This window comes from Pezoporus occidentalis, unplaced genomic scaffold (assembly GCF_034315485.1).
Source record: "Pezoporus occidentalis ecotype Australia unplaced genomic scaffold, CSIRO_AGI_Poc_V1 ctg12, whole genome shotgun sequence".
NCBI classification, from domain to species: Eukaryota; Metazoa; Chordata; class Aves; order Psittaciformes; family Psittacidae; genus Pezoporus; species Pezoporus occidentalis.
This window is the reverse complement of record NW_026912994.1, coordinates 1,748,519-1,766,969: the sequence shown is the minus strand read 5'-3', so window position 1 is coordinate 1,766,969 and position 18,451 is coordinate 1,748,519. Positions and strand designations below refer to the sequence as shown.

The 18,451-nt window shown below is 38.2% G+C and overlaps 1 protein-coding gene across 13 annotated transcripts in view; it reads left to right on the top strand.

Moving 5' to 3' along the window:
- The window catches only part of R3HDM1 (R3H domain containing 1), a 92,554-nt gene that overhangs the window by 64,163 nt on the left and 9,940 nt on the right, over positions 1-18,451 (top strand). For 7 of the 13 annotated variants that reach the window (XM_062605799.1, XM_062605825.1, XM_062605789.1 and 4 more), the window contains 7 exons: positions 2,339-2,593; positions 6,035-6,189; positions 7,660-7,761; positions 10,745-11,005; positions 11,520-11,640; positions 16,433-16,587; positions 17,144-17,292. In XM_062605799.1, the coding sequence (XP_062461783.1) occupies positions 2,339-2,593; positions 6,035-6,189; positions 7,660-7,761; positions 10,745-11,005; positions 11,520-11,640; positions 16,433-16,587; positions 17,144-17,292 (1,198 nt within the window). The remainder of the gene's footprint in view (positions 1-2,338; positions 2,594-6,034; positions 6,190-7,659; positions 7,762-10,744; positions 11,006-11,519; positions 11,641-16,432; positions 16,588-17,143; positions 17,293-18,451) is intronic. The other 6 variants (XM_062605767.1, XM_062605840.1, XM_062605809.1 and 3 more) reach the window with 4 other exon arrangements.

The window sequence follows — 18,451 nt, the reverse complement described above, 5'->3', positions numbered from 1 at the left end:
AATTACAGCTCAGTTCTTTGGTTTTAGTGTGGCAAAGCTGCATTGTGCAGTCTTAGGAAACAGTGTGCTGCTATCCTGCTAGCTAGGAAAAAACAGCTTTAAAGCCTGTCAATTTATGGTTTTATTTATTGTGTTTCAGTGCCACTGTTTAAATTGAAATGAATATGGCTAAAAATCTTGATTTTTAGATTGCTGAAAAATCAGATCAGTGATCAAAGTGTACTGTTTAAGATTTGGAAATGCTGGGGAAAAATGTAAGAGTCTGGGTTTCAAAAGTGTGTTTACTTGTAATTAATGTCAAATCAAAATCTCTAAAAATATGAAATTTAGTAAATATTTGTATTCTAAATGCCAGTGCAGTTTGATCTAATAGATAATCCTCGTTATGGAGAATTTTGAGGCTTGTAAATACATGGGTGGGTTACAGATGCACTGCTTCAGAACTTGGAGTAGAACTGTAAAAAAGCAGAATATTACTGCTTGCCTGTGTTAATGCTTGGCTGTGATCTTCTTTATAAAACTTGTTTCTGATAAGGATATGTTAACACTTTTTGCTTTCCCTTAAACCAACACTACCTTATATGTCTGTCACCACACTTGTATGTCTTAATGCAGTAAACCAGTTATAAATTTTGTTTATCCTTTGTATACTTGTATTTTAAAAAAATACATTCCAAGATACTTCTGCATATGCTGTAGAATTGTGCCATCATATTGACTTATTTCATTTAGCAATGTAGTAATACTATTTGGCATAGCTTGAAAGGAAACTGCAACCTGAGAATAGTCTAAATAGTAAGTACATTCTTAGAAATCTTTGTTTTCTAAGTTGTATTCTTAAAATTCCACTGGAAACTTTATTTTGGCATTCTGAGACTTAACATTCAGAGTTCAGAATGCCTGTCCTTGGTGGTTTCTTCACTGCACTTACAGGTTGTGGTGATTTTGCATGTTGAGGTTGGTTTTGTTTGTTCATTTTGATGCAAGATGCAACTGGCTTTAATTATGGCTTCAGCCTCATTTCTCTACATAATCTGGAAGTGGATACACTTGTAAACAAATCAAATTAGCCCTGGTCAGGTGAAGATTGTTTTTCAGAGCTGGGATGTGGTATCTGTGCCCAGTTTACAATTAATACCTTTGTATTTTGCTTTGTCTAGCAGCAAAAAAAATTAATAGCATCAGCAAATGCTTCAAGCTGTACTACCTGTTCATATACAGAACTAAATGAGTTACAATTAGAAATCTTTATCAAGGGCTGCAGAGCTGCTTCAGAGAGTAGATAAATTTTGTTGCAGCCCTTTTTGAGTCTTGCTTTCTCTTCTAGATTGTAAAGAGTCTGTTAATGAAGAGTCCTTAAACAGCTATGTTCTGTTTCCAAGTACCACAAGTATCATAGCACAGACTTAATAAAAAGAATGATAAACTGTATGCTTAGAGATGCTAGGTATACAGTAATCTAGGAACAGTGCAATTCTATGGACCTATCCCTACTGGACTTTTGGAATATTGCTTTTAGCTGCATGCACTGGCTTTCAGAAAGCTCAGGGTCTGGTTCTGCACTGCCTTGCAGTGTTTATAGCATTCATATGTATAAAATGCTTATTGCTTTCAATCAGCTATTTCATACTCCTTCTGAATTTTTAATTGTTGCATAAGCCTAAGTTCACGCTACCAGTTACCATGACTTTTTTTGGCTGTATTCTTGATTTCAGTCTAAAAATTGTCAAAGGAGGAAAAGAAAGTAGTTTGGGCTTTGTTAATATATTGCAGTTGGTCCAGCATGTGAGTCAGAGAAGATCTCTGATATCTCATAGTAAAAAGGAAATGGTCATTGTTTGCGCGCTCTCTGTGTCTACAGAGCATGTGACTTTAGCTAGTGTGTCTGAAGGGACCCTGGACCCATGGCATCTGCATTACCCCACAGCGGCCACCTATGCAGCAGTTACGTGGTGTGTGTTCATCACTTCAGTTTATCCAGTTGATAACTGTGCATGCACCATTTTGAAATAATTGACCAAACACCTAAATGAATTGTGGATGGACTGAACATCAGCATGTGCATATGTACAGGCATGTGTTTTCTGTCCAGAAAATCTGAGCTAAATACGAAAGCCTCACTACAGTGCAAAGCAGTGCTGAACTGACCCTTGGTTCACAGAAGGAGTCTTGTAATGGTATTCCAGGGGAGGTGAAGGGGGAGTTCAGTGAAAAGGCCACTGTTTAATGATGTACTTAATGCTGAGCTTTAAGGGTAAGCATTTACAAGTATATATTTTAAGTGAGTGTGATGTTTCTGTCTCTAGGTAAAAACAATTTCTCATTACTCCTTTCCTAGGTTCAGAGTCTTCTAGTAGTGTAGGGTCATCCACGGGTTCTCTTTCTCACACCCAGCAGCCTCTTCCAGTGCCAGCTCTAAGCCAGCCTTCTCATGGCACGCCTGCCGTCTATCCAACTGTCAGCACTAGTAACTCTCTTTCCTTTGATGGTGGCATAAGCGGGCAAGTGGCACCTACTAGCACTAGCTTCTTTTTGCTTCCCTTGGAAGCGGCAGGCATACCGCCTGGCAGTATTCTGATCAACCCTCAAACAGGTTGGTACATGCTTGTGGATGTTTTTGTTTCAATTGAGATCTTGGAGACAAATGCACGAGTGTTTACATAAGACTGAATGTCAGTGTTGTCCTTTCTTTTTTTCCTCTTTTCTGTGGTTGTGTTTGTTCAGTGCACTTAATTTGAAAGAAAGCATGACTCTCTAGGATCAAAGGAATAAGTAAACTCACTTGATTTCTCTCTACTAGAGTTTAACTTATAATTAAAAATTTAATAAGTGACTTGGACAAAATCTGAAAATCCTGTGATTTATTATCCAGAACACAGAACAACTTAAATTGTTTCATCTGTTTTTCTGGGAAAGGGAAGAGTCTTTCCCAGTGCTACTATAAAAGTTTCAGGGAGGGAGAGAGCCTAAATTATTCTTCATATTGACTTGAAATATTGACCCACAATTATCCTGTGTGGGTTTTTTTTTTCGTCACAACATACTCTTGTGTCTTTATGCTCATAACACTGATTTAAAACAAGTGAAAGAAGTAAGTGTGAGATTCCATGCTATTTCTGAACTTCTGCTTATCAGTTCAAAACTGTTAGTGTAATTGGCCAGTACTGTTATTACTACCAAGTAGTAGGAAATTGATACTTCACAATGTAGATGCAGAGAGATGTGTAACCACTTGTCCAGATTAAATAACTAGTTAGCATTCTCTGGACAAACTTTTACTTTATTATAGAAGTTGAGAAATGAAAATATTGACTTACCTTTTATGTAATGCATTATCTGTGGAAAATTATTATATTTTAATTTTAGTGCAAAGATTTGGTTTGCTTGTGGAAAAGAAAATACTTCTTGATATTTTTTCCATCATTCTGTAGATGGGATTTACTATGTTTGAATATAATTGCAAGTGATGTTTTAAACTAGATTTTTCTCATTGGGGTTATTAAAATTAAGAGTCATTAAATTATTTCTCTTCTATAACTGAAAGGTTTAACTTTGAAATAAAGTTCTCTTTTCCTTAATATAAACTAATTGCTGTTGTGTACAGCATTTGATATGTTTTTTAAATTAATGATTCTGCATATTGATATTGTGCCTAAGGTTTCTCTTAAATAACTTACTGTATAAATGGAACAGTGTAAGCCAGGCCTGCTAAAAAACAGGTAACAAATGACTAGATATAGCTTCTAATTTTTGTAGATAGCCATTGGATTTGCAGGAGGATGTATTTGCCATCTTAGATCTAGGTGCTGGACAACAGCACTACTGATTTCAATTTTCTAGTTATAATGATAGTTGTACATCTTGTATGTGAATTTTTCCATTGTGTGTTGAGCATCTGAAGACAAATATGATCATTAGTGAACAAGTTTTGCTAGAAAAAAAGGTTTAGTGTTTGGATACACTAGACTATACATTAAATATGAAGAATGTTCGCTCTCATTTTTCATAATATGACTATGCTAAAATCTGCAGTTACTGTATGGCAAAACAGATGCTGCGAGCACTGAAATGATACCATCAGCTTGAAGGTGATTTCATGTAAAACATGATACAGTTTTGCCATTTTAAAAGTAGTGGGATTTGAGTCATCTTCATTTCAATTATGTGCTTGTCAATGTTTTGCATGTGATCAGTTTCCCTTTCTTCCTCCTGTACTGTTGGTCATTTTCCCTGTTACATTGGTGGGACTTCCACATAGCAACAGGGAAGGGCAGAGAAACAAATGTGGTTGTGAAAGTTTTTAATCTGAAAGCATCTTGTACTTGCACCCCCCTCGGAAGAGGCAGCAGAACTGCAGACTTGACTGTCTTTCGTATTAATTAAAATTAGCTTAATTTTCAAATTGTGATTCTAACTACATTTTATCAATCTTTTAATGTATTTTAAATGCTCATTAATAGTCTTTCATAACAGAATATTGCAGTTAAGTCTAATGAGAGTCTGGAGTGTCTAGCAGAAGGTAAAGTACACTTCCAGCATCGGGAATATCTAGGTTCAGATAAATAGTTAACTTAAAATGTAATCAAATAATAATGTTCTGTAACTGTTCATCTGGCTTTATTGTTCCAGATGACAGTCACAGTTCAAAAAACATAACTAGTTTCTCAGTATTTCTGACAGGATCTCATGAGCTTAGGTCAACAGAGTTGTTCTCAGTAGTTGAAGGTGATAATTAGGAAAAGAATTCTTATTCAGCCACTACAGGAAACAAGTTAAGAACCCATGGTTACCAGAAAGCAGTAGAAGGAAATAAGAAAGTCTGACTCCCTGTTTTTGTGAACATTGCCAATTCTTGAGCATTAAAGAGAAATCCATTAAGCTAAATTGAATATAGCTTGATCGCCTGCAGTCCAGCTGCATAATATGTGTAGCTTCCTTTTGCAGATCAGTTCATGCTTCCTGTCTACCTCTTGCATTAATTGCCTCAGCCCTCTCTGCAGCAACTTTGCACTTTAATGTTGGCCAGTCTTATTTAAATGTAATGAGGTAAAGAAGTCTGGAGGAGCACTACTTTAAGAGGACCCTGGCAAGGGTGTAGAGGCTTTAGTCTCAGTTTATACCTTTCTGGAAAGAATCTCAGACAAGAAAATATTTGTATCGGAAGAAAGAAAAATTTATATCAGATTTGGAGCTTAAGTATCAAAATAAACCAGTGCCAGACACATGTAATTAAGCAGCTAGACACAGGCCCTTGTGAGCTAATTTCTTGTTCCTTTGATTTGTTTTTCCCAACTCAGGCACCAAAATAAATCACTGTTTGTTTATAATTTACTTTGAAGTAGTTTATTTTGTAATTCTTTTTCATTAGCCCACTGCTGTAATACTGAAATTGCAAATGATTAAATAGGAGACTAATACTACACTATTTAGTTTGAAAGGTGAAAGCCAATTCATCTATGAATAGGGTATGAGAATCCTTTGACAGTAATCTCATTAGCATTTAGGGAAATACTGTTGCAGCTACTGCTTATATAAATGTATATATGTGTATATACTGTTCTAAAAGATTTGCCTTTGAGCTCTCCTCTGTTCTGATTCGTGTTCAAACTGATTAAAGGAGATTAATTTGATTGCCTTTTAAATGGCACTTACAGTAGTACTTTTAGTAGGATTTTCTTTTATTACTCCTGCCCTTTTCAATCCACTTAATTAAAAATGAGTTTTCAAAACAAGCAGGATACAACAAATATTTATCTGTGTTCACAAAGTAAAGACTGGGTTATCTTTGTTCACCTTACATGTTTTGGGTTTTCACTGCCTGTAGTTTGTCAAATGAGGCTTGTTTAGTCATTGCTGTTATAAACGTAGTTGTGGGAATTTGGCATGAATCTGTCACGTAGAACAGTTTGACATCACTTATCTTCAAAATTTATTATTATTTTGCCTTGTAAATACATTTGGTTTTGTTTTCTTCAGACTTAGATGTTGCATCTGGCTGTCATTTGGTTGTGTTTGTTCTCTTTCACCTTTTCAGGTCAGCCATTCCTGAATCCCGATGGCACTCCAGTTGTGTACAATCCTCCTATGCCTCAACAACCTGTTAGGACCCAAGTGCCTGGACCTCCACAACAGCCGCCTCTTCCTGCACCACCTCAGCAACAGCCAGCAGCAAATCACATCCTCTCACAGGTGCACATGTCAAATACATGATACTTATATTGATGACTGATACTGTCACATTGCTGTCTGATGACATAGGATCAATACATTTGTTCTGTTGAAGTGTATGTTGAGAAGTAAGAGCTATGCAGATATGGGTAGCTAGACATTTTCCCCCTAGACCTAGTAACTGAACGTGGTAGAGGCAGTCTTTTCTTAAAAATGTAGAAGGTATTTTAGTATGAAAGTGTAATGGTATCAAGAACATACCATGCCTAGGTTGCTGTGGGAAAGAGGTTCTGCCTTTATCAGTAGTCAGACTGTGTGGCTATCCTGACATTAACAGTAATGTAGTCAGCAGTCTGGGAAGAGAGTTAATCCAACCTAAAACTTTGTGTGGTTGTTTTAAGGTGTTTTTCAGCCAGGTGAATTCCTGGGCTGTACTGCGCAAGCAGTAGTCATGGCATGAAAGAGGTAGCTTGGGACTGGTGGAATGGGAACACTTCTTTGTGTCCCCAAACCACTACTGTGGTTTGGCTTGTTCTACTCACAAAACTGCATGCTGAAATACGGGATATATTTTATCCTTATTTTATACAAGAGGAATTGAGCAGAATCAGCCAGATTAAACGTGACCACAGCCCTTGAAGAAGAAAAGCAAAGAGTGCATATGGGGAGGAAAAGGAGGGTTCTGCTTCTTTTCACAGCTGCTATTTCAGGCACCAAGCTACTGGTTATAGTTTCCAGTGGTATTTTCAAATTGTTCTCAAATTTTCATAGTTCTTAAACTATGAAAGTTATTTATAGAACTTCATCTAAACCTTTATTCATTTAACCCTGACTTAATCTTCTGTGTATGCCACAGTAGAGATGCTCTGTTTTGAAAAAAGGCTCATTTGTGCTCCTTCTCCCTGTCTAGTTTGTGGGATATGTGGTATTTGCAATTTTCTTCACAACTACTTCCATGATTCTTGCAAATGATTAAATAGGAGACTAATACTACACTGTTCTTCTCAGTGGATACTGGAGTTGAACCTGCCTGAAATATCATCAGCAATTATACCTCTCTGATGTTCAAATGACCACAGTCTAGAGAAAATAGTATTGTTGAATAAGTGAAAGTAATATGTTTTAATCTGTGGTTAGTAGTAAATTCATTTTCCATTTAGAGGCTTCGAAACAACTTGTATTTAAGAATGCATGTGTAGTTTTATAAATAAATTTTTAAAAAATCTCTAAAAGTAAGTGTTTTATAGAAGCAACTTGCTGGCTTATGGTTAATATAACATACAAAAAGCAAATTTATTTCTGCTGGGAGACTGGGATATTGAAAATTACTTCAGTCCTTATGCAGTCTTGAGCTTAAAGAAAGAAAGATGTATCCATTCCCTGTCTCATAATGGAGCATAGTTGCTTTTTTCTGTTACAAAAGACTTCGACTTTGTTTTCCCTTCTCTTTCTCTGATGTTAACCATGTTTATAAACCTGTTCTTTCTTCAGCCTATGCGGCCTCTGCAGCCTTCTTCCCAGCCTGTTCAGTACTCAGCAGTCTCTTATCCACCCCCGCTCCTGCCAGTCTCCTCTACACAGCAATATTCTGTGGTATTACATCTTCTGATCATCTCCTCCTTGCATGGGTTAATCTTAAGTGGATGCTGACCTTTGCTTGGTTGTTTGTAATGGTGTGTGACATGAGTGTAATGACTGGCTACCTTTTCAATCACAGTGAAATGTTACCAAGAAGGGGAAAATAGTTCCTGAGGTTTTTAATGTGTTTACTTCAAGTTCAGCAGAAAGTCATACCAATAAGGCCGTATCTATATATCTCTGTATTTAGATATATATTATTTTCCTTGGTAAAGGAGCAGCTTTCAAATACTATTGTTTTGTTAGCCAGTCAGTACCTTTTTATGTCTCTGGCTAACCTCTTTCCATCCTTTCTTGTTGCTTCTTTGTCTACTCTTTCTTCTGCTGAACACTAATACATTTTGAGGGGTTGGCTGTTCTGGTTTTTTTTGAGGTTACCTTTTTTCTGACCTCTTTGCCAGAACTTTCAACCCTCCTACCTCACTAGCATCCCTTGTTTCATAAATAGAAGCTGGAAATTAAGTATCTTTGTCTTTAGTGTTTAAAACCCAAAACAGAAAAAAAACCCACACAAATTGAAACTGAAACCTAGTAAATGAGAAGAGTCATCCAAGGCAGAATCTCAGCTAGAGTCCAGGTCAAAAGTTGAGGCTTTTCCAACTCCCCTGACTGCTCTCATGCTCTAATGAATACATTTCTGTGGCAAGGTTTTGGTAGAACAGGGGAAGGGGCAAGAAAAGAGCAGGAGATGCCCCTGTGTCAGACAGAGCCAATTTCAGGCAGCTCCAAAACCCTGCACTGCCCAGAGCTGAGTCAGCTATTGACACCAGTGATAATGTATTTCTGAAAAGGTGAAAAATGCTGAGCAGCAGCTGTGAGAAGAAAAAGGAATGAGAAACAGCTCTGCAGACAACCAGGTCAGAAAGAGGAAAGGGAGGAAGTGCTTCAGGCACCAGAGCAGAGATTCCCCTGCAGCCTGTGAGGCAGGTTGTCCCCTGTAGCCCATGGAGGTCCACTGTGGAGCAGATCTCCACCTGCAGCCCATGGAGGACCCAAAGCAGGGGGATGCCCGAAGGAGGCTGTGACCCCATGGGAAGCCCACACTGGAGCAGGCTCTTCGCAGGACTTGTGACCCCATGGGGGACCCACCCTGGAGCAGTTCATGGAGAACTATAGCCTGTGGGAAGAACTCATGTTGGGGAAATCCGTGGAAGACTTATCTCCTGTGGGAGGGGAAGACTCTTGAGAATGGAAGGAGCAGCAGAGGTGAAGTGATACGAACTAATCACAATCACCATCCCCCTGTGACACTCGGAGGAGGAGGTAGAAGAGTTGGGAGTGAAGCTGAGCCTGGGAAGAAGCAGGGAGACTGGGGAAAGCTGGTTTTGTTTTTTAGATTTCTCACTATCCTGCTCTCTTATCAATTTGCAATAAATTAAATGAATCTTCCTCAAGTCAGGTCTGTTTGGCTGTGATGGTAATTGGTGATCAATCTCCCTGTTCTTTTCTTGGCTTGTGAGCTTTTCATCTTATTTTCCTCCTCTGTATTGCTAATGATGGGGAAGTGAAGAGGGACTTGGTGGGCACCTAGGGGACAGCCAAGGTTAACCCACCACAGTGTTATCCAATAGATATTTTAGTATGTATTCAGAGTTTCTATTTTGTTGTTACTTACAACATTAATCAGAAATGTCTTCTAATGATAGATATTTCTCTGAATTCAATAGCCTGCATCTTCAGGTACACAATTCTAAAAGGAATCGCATGTTGTGGAGGGTGTGGGTTTTTTATTAGCAATGTTATTTCTCATGTTAGAGTTTGAGTATGTGTGGACTGAAGTCAGTATAAGTCTTACTTTCTTAGCAATGAAATGGGAATGTTTAATTAGGCAGTGTGACCTTCCTGTGCAAGTTTAGCGTATGACTGAATTGCTGTTAGTAGCAGCTAACTCAGGTGTATCTGCTGTGTTTCACAATCATTGTCAGGCATGTGGCTGTTAAAGCAGAGAATGAAACTCCTTCCAGGATCATCATAATTTTGGAGCATTTCACATTCAGGAGATGGGTTCAGATACTGCTGGAACTATAAAATTTCACCATAAAATGTGAATGTAGCTAACCAGTAAAAGACAGAGCTTACACTTACTCTTGATTAACTCTTCTCTTCTTCAGGATGATCTAAGAGAGGATCAAGGGTTCTTTGGTGTTTCTCCATGTTTGGAGAGTCCGCTTTTGAAGTATGAATCAAATCTTCTTGTTTAGTGCAACATTACAATACTAGTGATCACTTCCTATTAGCAGGATGTTGATAATTTGACGCTGAATTGCTTGTAAAGAAAATGAGCTTGGGGCTATAGTAATAGATGGTTCAAATTTCACAGGACTCCTGCAGTGCTTGGGGCAGTCATTATCATAGTTTCAGATGTTAATAAAATACAGATAGTAGGTAACCACTAGAATACATTTCTTAGAGCAATTACTTGATTTCAGGCTATTAAAAAAATTAATCCTTATGTGCAGTATAATACCAAGTTAGAGGAGTGTACCTTGTTACTCAGGATTAGAGCCTCATTAACTTACACTCCTGAAAAGAAAAACTACTTCAGCAGTACTAATGCCCTCTGCTATTTTAACTGGGGTTAGTTTTCACATGGAGTCCAGTCAGAAAATGTTAGTGACATAAATCCTGACTTTTATTTTTGACATCTACATTCTCATAATAAGTGGGTAGAAGCAAATGTAATCCAGAAATTGAGTATTAGTAGTAAAATGAATGAAGTTTCTGAATGTGGATGTTCTCTTGTGCTATCAACCCTGAAGATGATGTATGACTGTGTTGCATCTTGTTCTTTCCTGTTGTTCTTTGGCTGATGCTACGGCTGCACAGTAATTTGAGACATGCATATATGAAACTTACCGCGATACTGGCTTTCCCCCCTTCCCCCTCCCTGAACGTACATCTATGAATGTAATTCCTCTTTTCTTTTTACCTATTGTAGCAAGACAACCTAGGATCACAATTTAGCCATATGAGTCTTGCCCGCCAGCCACCTGCTGATCCAACTGAACCTCATACTGCTATGTTCCAGTCCACTGTAGTCCTCCAGCCCCCACAGCAGTCCGGTTATATCATTGCAGCTGCTCCACCTCCACCACCGTCTGGCCAGCCGGTTTCTGCTCCAGGCTACTCAACATCTAGCCACCCTGTCAACCAGCAAGTACTCCCACAGCAGGGATATATGCAGCAAGCTGTGCCACAGGTACAGTGGTCCCGTTTCCATCCTCCCAAAAGCTGTGTTTAAAAATGGATCATGCTCTTTTATTAATGAGCTTTTCATATGGTGTGGGGCTCCCTGTTACATTGCAGCTGTATGCATTTATTCTGGGGTTGAGGGCCCTTTTTCTGGCTTATGTGCTTTGAAATGAAAGACTTCAATTTACTTGAGGAGCAATAATCACTGAGGTTTTCCTGTTTTTTTATGTCTGACTGTTAAAACTCTATGTTATAAAAGTGCATAAAACTATGTTCTGCATAGTTTTCTACATTTGTCTTTATGGATACTGGGAATTGTCACTTCTACAGTGAAAGCAGAAGTCAACTGTTAAAGAGGGAATTTATCTAGTATAAGTATTTTTAATTGCTAAACTGTTCAACGTTAGTCACACCTTTTAGTAAGTCTTGCGTCTTTTATCATGTGATTGGTTTTGCATTTAGATGCCTGCCTTCTATAGGCTTGCAGGTAGTGAATCTCTTTATCTGTTGTTCGGTTTTAGATGCCAGCTTGTTATTGTACCCCCAATCAGTATCCGCACTCCAGTCAACAATACCGACCTGTTTCTGTCCATTACAATACGCAGCAAAACCAACCATTGGCACAGCCAGGACAGCAGACAGGTTTGTTGAGTTCTTTCAGCATTTCATCGGAACATGTCATGTGTGTTTTCTCCTGGTTTTGCCTGTTAAACTTATTTTGCTGTAAAATTTCAGATAAAGCAGAAGTTCAAATATGGGATACGAAATGTAACCAACCTAAGGTGGAAAAACCTGAGTTGGTTGTTCATGAAACTTGAGATTTAAGCCATTACTGTCTGTGGCTAGTGCTGTAACTTCAGTTACAGGATCATTTTTTTTAAGTTTAGAACTGAGTAATTCAAAAACTTCTAACCTAGTAATTAACTTTTTAGTAACTTACAAAGTTGGATGAATTAGTACCTTTAAATGATGTAACATTGTAGATATGTAGCTTAACTGAAAAATGTAAGCAAAAGATACTAATTTTAGATGTTGTGGCATGAAAAGAGCACTGTGCAGAAGATACTAGTGACAACAGTTTTGTCTTTCCTGTCCTATGATTAAAGGTATCTGGGTATTGAATACAATATATAATGAAACTTAGGTGGTTAGAACTAATTTTCTGCTCCTCCTCTTTTTACTAAAGATTTTACAGTTGTTTCTGAGTTACCTTTCTAGGGATTTTACCAAGCTGTATTTTTGTCATCTTTCTGTCCTTTCCATACAAATTGTAACTGTAGCTACCATCATTCTGATAATCTGTACTTAAAAATATCATTGTAACCTCCCCAGTAAGAGAAGTTCCTGAAACAGATTTACTTCTGACTCACAGTGAAAACTTTCAGCAGTAACTGGTGATGCTTGAAGGCAGAGATCCTTAAAAATCCGGCTTTTATAACATGTCTTAGTTGAATATGTTAGACTTGGTGTCCTTTTGAGTTTCCTTCAGAAAGAAGAATTTTTTGATTTCTCGCCCTGCTCTTGTGTTGCTCTACAGAAATAGGATGAAAGATCAGCTTTTACCAAGTTTAACTGGGTTTCTTTATAGCTGTTCTATTGAGTAGCCTGTGAGAGGGATGGCTCCCTCTTCTGCAATTCTAGGAAGTGCTCCAATAGCAGTGATGCTTGAAGTTGCTATTCATGGTTCAGTTCACAAATGCTCATGAGATTATTTCATTGCAGAATCACCAAAATGCGATGCCCACTTGTGGTAGGGTTGTCAAATTGCTTTAAAATACTGTTAGTACCTGCTTACTGCAGAATAAATAAATTACTGTTTTGGTTTTTTTTTGTAATTTGTTCTGCCCACTGGTGTTAAAGATTATCCAGCTGTATTATACAGCCTGCTTTCCTCCCTCTGAGTTTTTAATACCTAGACTATCTAGTAGCAGGAAGTCTGAGGCTCAGCTGGGGTTACTTCCCCATTTACACCCTAGCAAATAGCACACATACGCTACATCAGAGAGAGCCCAGTGTACATATGGAGCTAACTAAACCAATGTGAAGTTGAAAGCATGGGGTGTGGGTGCATCAGCACCAAGATGTAAAGGGAGGAATCAGTTGCTGTTAATTTCTTTCTTGTATGTTTTTCGCTCTTTACATTTTAACTGAATTTCACTGCTTGTAATGTGGACAGGATGAAAAGCATCAGGAGTGAAAATCTCCCTCTGTATCCTAGAAGAAATAAAGTAAGAAAGCTGTTCAGACTTTACTGCTTTGACATCAAAGGATTATATTTTAGTAGCAAAGGGATGGTCCAGCCAATAATTCCATTCAATCCTGTTTGATTATTTGGTATTTACTAGCATTAGTGGTAGAGAGAAGTATTTTACTAGCAACTGCTATCTCCAAGTTGCTATCTAGCCATTGCTGGCTCTCATTGACTGCTTTATAGACAAATTTGAATTGGCATTCTTGCAATGGAGGGTTCCACGTCATGTTTTCTGATCTGTGAACTGTTCATGAGATGGTGTGTTTTGAAATTCTCTCTCGTATATTTATTTTAAATAGTAAATATTTATATTAGGTTGACACAAAGCTACATCCAAAATGGTTGATGCTTATTGGCAATGTCTGGTTTTGAGAGAAAAGACAGTTCCTTGGCTAATACAGCAAGGTGTCTGGTCAAAAATAAGAATTAACAGATCATGCATTACATAAAAGCCATGGGGTTTATTCGTCTTACACACTGGTCACTAACTATGAAACCACTCTCCAAACACCAGTTAAGCTAAAAAGATGACCACTTATGAGAGCATGGCAACTGAAGCCACTTTGTGATTTAATATTATGGACTGGCCTGACTTTATTTATGAGCTGTTGGATTCGGGGCCGTAACACTGTCTGAGAGGTTTACATTTCTCACAGTGAACCGGTCTCTTTTTCAGCTGCTTCCTGGCTTCCTTTTTAAAAGGGTTTCAGGTGAAATATCTGGGGGGGGGGGGGACGGTTAGCTTTTAATAAGACTGCTTTGGTTGCCCAAAAGATACTGGGAGAAGAAAACTCTCCTTAAGAAAAAGGCATTTTTGACTGCCATGATAATGAAGGTCCAGTTACCATGAGACCTAACTACAGGCTCATTAAAAATCTTGTCTGAACTGCAATTACTGTAAGAACATCAGCCAAAGTACAGCTGGCTTCTGCTTCACAACAGCCAGTGATAAAACTATTACAGTCGTAGTAACAGGTGTAGTTGCATTAGTTGTAGTCAAGCTACACTCACAGCTTGCCGACCGAGTGATTGTACTTGCTTTTCTGTTCTTGAATAAAGGCTGTTTCTCACTCTTAATGTGTTCTTCAGAAAACGTATTTCTATATTCAGTAAGTGAACTTCTATGAATAGTGATTTCTTCTTAATTGTGTAAAATATTAAGAAACACACTTCTTTTATCTCCTGTTTCAGCTTTTTTTCTGTGTAATGAGACAATCTGCTATGGCAGGTGTGGGTTTTCTGCTGAGTGCTGCAGTTCTGTCAGACCGCTCTCTAGGCAGAGGTGAAATTGTGAAGCTAAAAACGGAGCATTCTTTGGAACGCTGTGGGGAACCTTCTTGGCAGGCAGTTTATATTGTTCTGGTTCTCTCTGCTTGCAAATTTGATCATGTCTGTCTCTGGAAGTGCCAGAAAAAGACGAAAAATATTCACAGCTACATGGCAATTTCTGGGAAATGAGGGGTTTAGGTTGCAACTGTATTGGCTGGATGTCATCTACTGCAGCTTCACATTCTGCTGTGTTTTCGGTGCCATAGGTCAGTTTGTAACAAAGCTTTTTATTTATTACAGATGAGGTGGATTTTTGTGCATAGTTCAAACTGAAGAGTTCTTAGAAATTCTAATTAGTATTCCCAGTTGAAGCATGCACTGTTTTGAAATTCTTTTTAGTACTCTGAAAATATTTATAGTGGAGTATGTGTTTTTTATGAGTATCTATCTTGGTTTTAAAAATTGAACCTTCTTCCCTTTCATATTCTGAAACAATATTTGATTATATTAACAGTCTTTTAAGTCTTCATTGTTGCTATTTCTATAAAGACAGCCAGCTGAGACTGTTAATTCACAATGTTCATTGTACTCTGTATATATGCCATCAATGAACACTGCTGGGGTTTGTTTACAAAAACATGTTTTGTGTTAACTGACTGATTTTCAAAATAGAACACACTGTTTCTTAAACACAGTTTAAAAAAAGAAAAAATCCAAGTGAGTTTTTGCAGTTAGATTTGCGGTATTACAGATCCACACCCAGGTAGGGAGCACGGGGAATGTCAAGGTCAGTAGAATGTGAATGTGTCCAATTCAAAACCAGACTCTTAGTGCTGTCAGTGCATCTTGACAGGCCCAGTTCTGTTATTCTGGAGTAGTAACTGGCTTTGTCTCAGAAACACTGGTAGTTATGGGTTTTGGCTGATGTGGTAAGTAGTGCATACCTGTATAACAGAATGTGACAGAAGGAATTTTACTTGTGTTCTGCATGTGTTTGATCATGGTGGCAATTGTCTACTATATGCTAATGGGGGGGCACTCACAGAATCATAGAATGGCTTAGGTTGAAAAGGAACATAAAGATCATTCAGTTCCAACCCTCTGCCATGGGCAGGGACACCTTCCACTAGACCAGGTTGCTCAAAGCCCCATTCAGCATGCTTGGTTTGAGGGGGGGGTTGTTCTGTTTTGGGGGGAGTTTGGGGGACTTTTTTTTTTTTAGGCCATTTTTGAAAGATAGCAGTTTAAACAGTAATAAATAGTTGTAGAGGCACTGTAGACGAGTGAACGTGAAAATCTTTTTTTCCCCAAGATAACTCTGAATATAAAATGGATTCCACTGTATACAGACATGCCTTTTACATGGAAGATTTTTCTGAGTTGCCAGTTGTTTTCAGCATTACAGGGTTCAGTAGAAAATGCCCTTCTACAAAATATTTGTGCACATGCCTTACACAGATTTTGTTAAATTGCATTTCGATTTTGAATCATAGTCAAGATGCACTTATCCATAGGGCACCTGAGGTACTGGGAGGATTTAGCATTACTAGAATTTTAGAACTAGGTCCTAGAATGGCCTTGTTCATCCTAATAGACAATTTGCTGGTTTTGATATTACCTAGCATGCTTTTCTCAGATGCTTTCAGCTTTCACTTACCAAATCAAGGTGTTAATGCATGTTACTCACATAGAGTGTAAATAAACATTGCTAGCATGTGAAAGCAGCATTGCAGATAGTATGTACAATGTTTCATACTGGATCCAAATGAGTAAATCTGTTAATGTTGGCTTCTTTTTATATGCATGATAAGCCAGATTTAAAAAGCCATTAGAAAAAGCTACACATACATTTCCACATAGGCAACTGTGTATACGATCATTATTTCATAGTAAGATTTAAATGTATAATTTCAGGTTACCAGATCCTGCCCAACCAGCAGCAAAACTACCAGGGTTTAGTTGGAGTTCAGCAGTCTCAGAATCAAAATCTAGTCAGTGGCCAACACAACAGCATTGGGAATCAAATTCAAGGTGTGATTGTTCCATATCCTTCAGTGCCATCTTACCAGGTGGGTCATTTAACTTTCTAATCACTCTTCTGTGTGTTTGAGTGATTCTTTTTTTTTTTTTTTTTTTAAAGTGCTTTGCTTTGTCAATGGTAGAAAGCTGCAAGTAGGTGTCAGAGCTGACAAAACCAACCAAACAAAACATGCCACAGTTGGAGTGAGAAGAAAATCTGCAAGTGTGCAAGTTCTAGTCCTGTTAAGAACCAAGTGCTGTGTTAATTGCAATTCGGAGGATGGCGAAGAACAGTTTCCATCCCCACCACCCTGCTTTCTGTTGTGCAGAAGATCTCTTTTGTTAATTGATGGAGTCTCTCAGAATCAACACTTAATTTCTGGGGAAAGAAGATAACATTATTTTTCTTTAATGAAGCACTATCATTTCAACTACTGTTATCGCTAGTCTTCTGGATTTAGAGAACTCCAGCAGATGTTTCCGTTTCTGGCTTTGGGCTGTTTTTTTGTTTGTTTGGGTTTAATTTTTATATAAACTAGGTGGTGGACAGGAGGCAGCAAAAAGCACTATCTGCAGAAGAAAATGTTAATGTGTTCTCGATTGTAGGTTTCGGTGCCTCAAGGTTCCCAAGCAGTGCCCCAGCAGACATATCAACAGCCTGTTATAATTCCCAGTCAGTCAAGTCAAGGATTGCCCGCAACAGGAATGCCAGTTTACTATAGTGTCATTCCATCAGGTCAACAGAATAATTTAAGGTGAGTTTGGCTGTTTGATTTCTCAGAAAATGGGCTTAATTGCCTAGTAATAACTAACAGTTATTACACTACAGTATTGCCTATATTAAAAGGCATTGTAAAGGCAGACTTATGGACACTTTATTACCTATTCAGTTTTGCTCTTATGCAGTTAACTAAAATAACCAGCACTGCCTTAATTGGGACATACCTGTTAGTCAGGAAAAGTTGCTTCCTGTGGAGGGTTGACTCTAGCTGGATGCCAGGTGCCCACCAAAACTGCTCTGTCACTGCCCTCTTCAGCTGGACAGGGGAGAGAAGATAAAACAAAAGGCTGTGGTTTGAGATATGGACAGGGAGAGATCGCTCACCAGTTATTGCCATGGGCAAACCAGACTGGGGAAAATTAATTTATTATGAAATCAAATCAGAGCAAGATACTGGGAAAGAAAACCTAACCTTAAAGCACCTTCCCCACACCCCTCCCTTCTTCCTGGACTTAACTTACTTCCTCTGTTGCTAGCGAGGACTGCTGGCATAAAGCTGGCTATGAAAAAAAGTGTAGGAACTTTTTCATGTGCTCAGCTTTTGTTTGATAAGTAACTTCTGGGGTTTTGTTTTGTCTTTTTTTTTTTACCTGTCTTGGTGTCCTGGTCTACATGTACAGATCTCCCTGTGTATGCAGCTGTGTCCCCAACACAATCTGAGTATTTGTGAGAGAACAGATGGGCAGGAATTCATTATAGTTAATGCTTACTACAATTTTTTCTTTATTTTTTTAATTATGTGCATTGTTTAACTTTCCTGCAGCTTTTAAACAAGCAGCAACAGTATGAAGCTTGCTTCATCCTTTTGTAAGTGCAGAGACATAAATAGTATTTGTGTTATCAATGCATGGCTTCATCTACTGAAACCCAAATTCTTTTGTGTCTGAAGGTTCTTTTCTATTCTTTTCTTCTGTAGTTATACTTGATGTTCAATGAAGTCATAGGTAGGCATAATCCCAGACTTTTTTTGAAGTAAGTTCTGGTACTTGATCATCTTTTGCATCATTTAAATGTCCCTCTATTTTGAACAGGGAAACATTTGTTAGGAATTAAGAGCAGACCAGGAACTAATGACAGCATCTTGCTTTTATCATAATGGTTATGTTGCAGCACTTTGGCAAGGAAGGCAGAGT